A 7,570-nucleotide genomic window follows, 5' to 3' on the forward strand; every position below is an offset into this window, starting at 1 on the left:
TCCTGTTTCAACTTGGTAAACCTGCAATGACCTTTCCCCAACTACTGGGTATACACTTATTCTGGGCGTTTTCAACGTCTCCCGCGTTAGCGACTGATGACTCCTCGTCACCCCTTCCGAAGTGCTGATCTGCTGGACTTCTGCCATATTATATGTGGTAGTTCGAGGTGTCCTCAGGGTCTCCTTAATAACGGTCCTCTGTTTGCCCCACTTGCCCGAACTGGAGAGCTTTGCAAGCAAGTATGCTCAGGCATTCTATTCTCTAGGCACGTTGACTAACTCGAACACCTCAAACGTCTCCTTCAGAACCTGAACGTACTTTAGGTATGCGACCATCTGAGGGTCTTTAGCTTGGTATTCCCTCGTGACCTGACCTGTGACTAAGAAGGAGTCACTCTTCGCCAACAAACCTTTCGCACCTCTCTCCTTAGCCAGCAACATTCCAACGATTAGGGCCTCATACTCTGTCTGGTTGTTACTGGCCTTGAAAGCGAAGCGCAGGGCCTGCTCAATTAGCAACCCATTTCGCCCTTCCAAGATGACACCAGCCCCACTACCTTGTTGGTTGGAGGAACCATCTATAGAGAGTACCCATCTGAAACCTGCTCCTTCTTGGTGTGTGGCTGCCGAGGAGAGCTTTATTACGAAGTCAGCGTAGTCCTGGCCTTTAATGGGGCCTCTGGGCTCATACTGCACATCAAACACTGATAACTCTACCGCCCATCGCACCATCCTGCCTGCCACATCTGGCTTCTGAAAGACCTTGCAAATTGGAAGGTCTGTCATCACTATTACGGTAAAGCTCTGGAAGTAGTGGCGAAGTCTTCGCGCTAAGAACACTACTGCCAGAGCTGCTTTCTCTATGGCTTGGTATCTGACCTCTGGCCCTTGCAAAACTTTGCTAACAAAGTAGATCGACTTCTGCACCTGGTCTTGCTCTTGCAGCAGAACCAAACTTATCGCCTTTTCTGTAACCGCGAAGTAAAACGAAGTGGAATACCTAGTTCTGGCTTGCACAACACTGGTGGACTTGCCAGGTACTCCTTCAGCTTTATGAACGCCACTTCGCACTCTCTGGTCCATACAAACCTAATGTTTCTCTTCAAGCACTGGAAATAAGGATGACCCTTATCTCCTCCTGCTGATATGAATCTGGACAGAGCGGTCATGCGCCTTGTCAACTACTGCACCTCCTTAACTGAGATCGTGCTCCTCATTGCTATTATCGTAACACACTTCTCAGGATTCGCCTCTATCCCACGTTCAGTGAGTAGGAATCCCAAGAACTTGCCTGCCTCTACCCTGAACACACACTTCTCCGGGTTCAGCTTCAGCCTATACTTTGCTATCGTGGTGAATAGCTCTTCCAGGTCTGCTACATGTTGCTCTCTCTACTGGGAGGTGACCACCATGTCATCTACATATGCTTGGACATTTCGCCCTAACATGGGTGCTAACACTCTGTCCATCAGCCTTTGGTATGTCGCCCCTGTATTCTTAAGCCCAAAGGGCATCACCTTATAACAACAACAAGAGAGCTCTGTCATGAACGCTATCTTACCCTCGTCCCTGAGGTGCATCATGATCTGGTTGTAACCAGAAAAGGCATCAAAGAAGCTAAGCAGTCTGCAACCGGACGCACTGTCCACCAAAGCATCAATGCTAGGCAGCGGGTAGGAGTCTTTCGGGCAGGCCATGTTGAGGTCTGTGAAGTCTACGCACATCCTCCATTTCCCACTAACCTTCTTCACTAGCACCACATTCGCCAACCACTCAGGGTACTAAATCTCCCTGATGTGGCCAACTTTCAACAGTTTCTCTGTCTCTTCTCTGACGACTTGACGCCTCTCCTCGTTGAATTTTCGTCTTCTTTGGCGAACAGGTCGGACCTGGGGGTCCATGGTGAGACGATGACACAAGAAATCGGGGTCTATGCCAGGCATGTCTGAGGAAGACCAGACAAATGTGTCGAGGTGCCGTGCTATGACTTTGGCGACTTGGTCCTGAGTCTCTTGGCCCAAAGACTTGCCATGCTTGAACATTTTCCCACCGATCTTCCTCTCTAACACGTCTTCAGCAAGCTCGGGCCGTCTCTCCCGGGCAATTTCTGCGCGGGTGACCCCTTCTTTCCTTGGAGGCTGAGTGGTAGTGACAAACACACCTCTCTTTGTCTTGAGGCTATTCTCGTAACACTTCTTAGCCTCTTTCTGGTCAGACTTGATGGTGATCATCGTACCCTCGAAGGAAGGCAACTTCATCTTCATATGCCTTGTAGAGGTAATCGCTCCAATCCTGTTCAAGGCAGGTTTACCCAACAATATATTGTAGGCTGATAGAGCGTTAACAACGAGATACCTGATGTTGGCAGTGCGCGAGGTTGTGCCATATGTGAAGGTTTTCCTCAGCTCTATATGTCCACACACTTCTACCTGATCTCCAGCAAAATCATACAAGCATCCGGTATAAGGTCTCAACTGGTCTAGAGACAACTGCAACTTGTTGAAGGTTTGAACTTCCTTGGTCTACGAGGACGTGATGCACCCTTCTCCTTGCTGTAACTACTGAAATCACCACCGGGTCATTGTCATGTGGTATGACATCCTGGCGATCGGCCTTGGTGAATTCGAGGTCGACATCGGGAGTCTGATCTACCTCCTGTACCTCTACTGCCATCACCTCTCGTGCGTACTTCTTTCGCTGGGAGGCGGTGCATCCTCCTCCTGAAAATCCTCCAGAGATGGTGTTGATTTCACCATGAATGGGCACCTCGTGCCCTTGATCTGCCTCTCCGATTACCAACGCCTGATCGTCCTGCGGCTCCTGGAGGTAGTCCTTCAAGAAGCCGCTTTTCACTAACTTATCCAGTTGGTGCGCCAGGGCCAAGCAATTGCGTATGTGGTGGCCATCTTGGTGGAGTTCACACCAAGCGTTCTTGCTGGGCCCCATCTTTCTGTCTGTCTTGGGGGCATCTTCGGAATAGCGATTAGCTCCTTGAGCTCTACACGAAAATTATGCTTTGGGGGCGAGTCCCTGTTTGAGGCCTCTCATAGGGCTGGTGCTTTCCCGCTCCCTTATTCTCTGTGGTTGCCTCGTGCACCTTCATGGGCAGAGGTCGATCTGCTGCTCGAGGTCGAACTAGATCGACGAGACCACGTTTCTCTGTGACTCGATCGTCCGCAGTGATGTGCCTAAAGCCCAACGCCTGATCTCGTTGAACGTCTTTGGGTAGAACCTTAGCAGTGATTCACTGAAAGGTCCTGACAACATTCCCTTGATGAAGGCGTGCACTGTCATGGCCTCATCTGTGGGCTTCAACCTCACTACCTAGACTCCAAACCTGTTCAAGAACTCCTTTAAGGACTCTCCCTAGTATTGTTTAATGCCAAAGACATCATAAGAGATTCGAGTGGGGGCCCTGTTAACGAGGTACTGTTCTCTGAACAACGTCGCGAACTGGTCAAAAGTAGTGATGTGTCCGTTAGGGAGACTGACGAACCACTCCAACGCCGCGCCTGCCAATGTGCTCATAAGAAGCTTGCAATACACAACATCATACCCTCCTATGAGGATCATCTGAGTGTGGAACGCCGTGAGATGAGCCTCTGGTCCTCTACACCTGTGAAGGTGACCTTCGGGCCTAGAGATGTGGTTGGCAACGCAGTATCCATAATCTTTTGTGACAACGGCATGGGGCGTGCCCTAAGTGGTATGGGTGGGGCACGCTCGTCCACCGCGCGGTCCCCTGCTCGTTGCAATCTCTGCGCAGTTCCTCATTGGTTCTGCGTAGTTCTTCATTGTCTGCACGTGATGCGGCAATTTGAACCCTAACACAGTGTTTGTTTCCGGGTGCCAGCAATGAGGAGGGAGGGGCGAGCGGGTATGATTTACGTTTGAATCAGTTTATTTGAAGGCGCGGGCGAAGATGGGTGAGCGGAGAGGGCATTTTTTCTCCTCCTCACAAAAGTGAGGAGATTTGAGATGATTACAGCTGGCAAAGACCATTGACATAGCATTTTACTTTTCTATCCTTTGTGCACATGTGAATGAATTTACTGTGGTGCAGTTCTGAGCCAATGAGTTTTCTTTTCATTAGACTCTCCAGTGCTACTTGCAGAAGAATCTTGACCATAACAAAACGGTAGACCCGTGAATCTGAAACTAAAGCTGTGTTTGCTATAAATGAGATGAGGGATGAGGTTTGATTGTTGTGTTGTGCCCAGAACAAGAAAACGAAAGAGAATTGGTTTGAGGAAGGTAAAACTCACTGTTTTGGCGCACTGGTTTCTCTCCATCCTTTTCCAAAATCGATTTTCGTATCACTGCTGTAGAATCGATTTTCTTATCTCTTACATGCTATAGAATTGATTTTCCAATGTTTGTGTATGCTATAGAATCGATTTTCCATATTGTTGGATGGTGCAAAATCGATTTTAAATTTTTCCAAAAGATGCAGAATCGATTCTCTATATAGAAGTGATTTGGGAGAATCGATTTTGTGGTTTTTGAAGGTAGAAAGAGAATCGATTCTCCCTTGTGTGAGAAAAATGTTGGATTCTTTTATGTATTTTTTTTTTATTTTTCCACATTCTCTTCATCACATTGCTTCTTCTTCTTTCCAGTGCATCTTCTTACCAGTATATCTTCTTTGCAGTGCTTCTTCTTGTGCTCTTCACCTTCAAGTAAGTTTTTATTTATTTTTTCTAAATATATTTACAGCTTAGTTTATGATGTGCTGTTACTTTTTTAATTTTTAAAAATATATTCACATTTATTTTGTATATATCTACTGTTATTATTTTTAATAAATATATTTATATTCTGTTATGTGTTTATTGTTTAGTTTATTTTGTCGTTTACAGTTTTTGTTTGCAGATTTTTATGAATGTAGTTATTTTTCATTATTATGTGGTTATGTTTTTTATTTTTTTAATGTATTTATTTTTCTTTATTATTATGTGTTTGTTGATTTTACAGTTTTTATTATTATGTTTAATGTGTAGTTTTTTATTTTATGATTTTACTGTTTTTTTTAATATTATTAGGTGTTTAATTTTTTAATTTTTTTTATTATTACGTCTTTTTATGTTATGTGTTTTTTAGGTGTTTATTATTTTTAATTTTAATAATTGTTGTTTACAGTTTTTTTTTAGGTATTTACTGTTTTGTTTATTTTTTATGTATTTATCATTTTTAATTTTTATAAATGTATTTAAAATTTTGTATGTGTTTATTGTTTTTAAATTTTAAAAATTTATTTATATTTTCTTCTTCTTATTTTTATACTTTTTTTATATTTTTTATTATTTTCTGTTTACTGTTTAGTTTTTTTTATTGTTTTTAATTATATATATATATATATATATATATATATATAAATTTATTATGTCTTTATTGTTTTTATTTTTTTTATTAACAAGATACTGTTTAATTTTTTTTATATGTTTACTGTTTTTAATCTTAATAATTGAATTTGCATATTTTTAGATTTTTACTCTGTTGTTTATTTTTTTATGTATGTACTGTTTTCAACTTTTATAAATATATTTAGACTTTTATTTGTTTTTTTATTATGTGTTTACTGTTTTTAATATTTATAAATGTATTTACATTTTTTTATTATGTGTTTACAATTTTATTTATTTTTATAAATGTATTTATATTCTTTTTATATTATGTGTTTACTGCTTTTATATTTTTTATTATTTGTTTAATGTTTTTATATTTTTTATTATTATGTCTTTACTGTTTAATTTTTTATTTTATGTATTTACTGTTTTTAATTTTTACAATTATATTTATATTTTTTTTGTTATTATGTGTTTGTTGTGTTTACTGTTTTTATATTTTTTATTATTATATGTTTACTTTTTACATTTTTTATTATTATGTGTTTACTTCTTTTTATTATTGGTAGTGATATGAGTTGTGTATAGATTTAATTATAAGAATTAAAGTACATCTTATCTCTATTAGTATTCTTCACCTAACCCTATCATAATCTTAATCCTAATCCTAATGCTATTATAGTAACTCTAACTTAAAGTGGTTAGAGTTATTTGTAACATAAACTATTTCACATGTATCCATAAACTATTTTATGGTTGTCAATGACAAGGTCAAGATTACATGGATAACGAGAATAATTGAAAACCACTTTGGGATGACGAAGACATGCAAGAATTTGAGGATACAATTGCAATTTATAATGATCTTACTCGTGTGAACATGAATCTAATTTAAAAAATACAAGAACGATTGAAAAGAAATACTGAACTTACATCAGTGATGATCCTTTGCATCATTGCTTTTGGTTTGAATTTGTTGCGTATGTTAAGTGATACAACGAACTCTATTACTGAGTTTGAACCAAGAAAAGAGCGTCGTAGACAAGAATTGATGGAGTATTTGGTGCACACCGAACGTTCTCGTGACATTATTCGCATGGGACCAAAAGCTTTCATTCAATTATGTGAACGGATTAGGGCAACCGAAGTTGTTAAGGATGCATATCGTTCAACAGTTGAAGAACAAGTTGCTAAATTTCTTCATATTATTGGACATAACGTCAAGAATCGAAGTGTTTCATTTTTTTTTCATCGGTCTGGAGAAACAGTTTCTCGTCACTTTCACAACGTATTAAATGCAATTTTGATGTTGGAAGGACAATTCATAAAGCAAACAGATGGTATTGATGTCCAACCCCAAATCTTACACAACAATCGATTTTTCCCTTACTTTAAGGTTTGTTTATTACAAATTTCCTTTACAATTCTCATAATGTCTTTTGTATTTGTATTTGTTTAGACCTGAAATTTTGGTTACCATTAGGATTGTTTAGGGGCCATTGATGGCACTCATGTACGTGTGAAGGTCTCACGTGCTGATGCGCCTCGTTTTCGAGGAAGAAAAGATTGACCAACTCAAAACGTATTCGCAGCTTGTGATTTGGATATGAAATTCACGTATGTTCTAGCTGGGTGGGAAGGAACAGCCTCAGATTCGAGGATATTGAAGGAGGCTTTCATAGGAGAGGATCCTTTGGTTATTCCAGAAGGCAAGTTTAAGGTGTTTGAAAATTCATAACAATAGATACAAAAGTGATAATATACATAACTAATGGATGTTTCCTTGGAATGTTTGTAGGAAAATACTATCTTGGCGATGCAGGTTTTATGTTAAAACCACAAATATTAACACCTTATCGTGGGGTTAGATACCACTTGAAAGAGTATTCTCGAAGAGGACCACAGCATTCAAGAGAATTGTTTAATCATCGTCATTCGTCGCTTAGAAATGTAATTGAAAGGACATTTGGTGTCATGAAAAAACGTTTTCCAATTATAGCTAGTGGGACCGAGCCACATTACGATTTGCATACCATGACAAATATTATTTTAGCTTGTTGTATTTTGCATAACTTTCTTCGCGGAGTGGACAATGATGACTCTTTAATAGAAGAAGTGGATCGTGAATTGTTGCAACAAGATATACAAGTTTCAACTTCTCAAATCCGTGACGATGATCATAGACTAGGTTCACACATTAGGGACACTATAACAAATGAAATGTG

At 39.7% G+C, this 7,570-nt stretch overlaps 1 protein-coding gene across 1 annotated transcript; it reads right to left on the reverse strand.

Annotated features, from left to right (window-relative positions):
- Positions 1 to 255: 255 nt before the first annotated feature.
- On the reverse strand, positions 256 to 1,083 carry LOC137833273 (uncharacterized). The gene has a single exon (XM_068641633.2). The coding sequence runs from the start codon at positions 1,081 to 1,083 to the stop codon at positions 256 to 258; it is 828 nt and encodes a 275-aa protein (XP_068497734.2).
- Between the last annotated feature and the right edge of the window lie 6,487 nt (positions 1,084 to 7,570).

Source organism: Phaseolus vulgaris, chromosome 6 (genome assembly GCF_051622355.1).
Source record: "Phaseolus vulgaris cultivar YP4 chromosome 6, ASM5162235v1, whole genome shotgun sequence".
Lineage (NCBI taxonomy): Eukaryota > Viridiplantae > Streptophyta > Magnoliopsida > Fabales > Fabaceae > Phaseolus > Phaseolus vulgaris.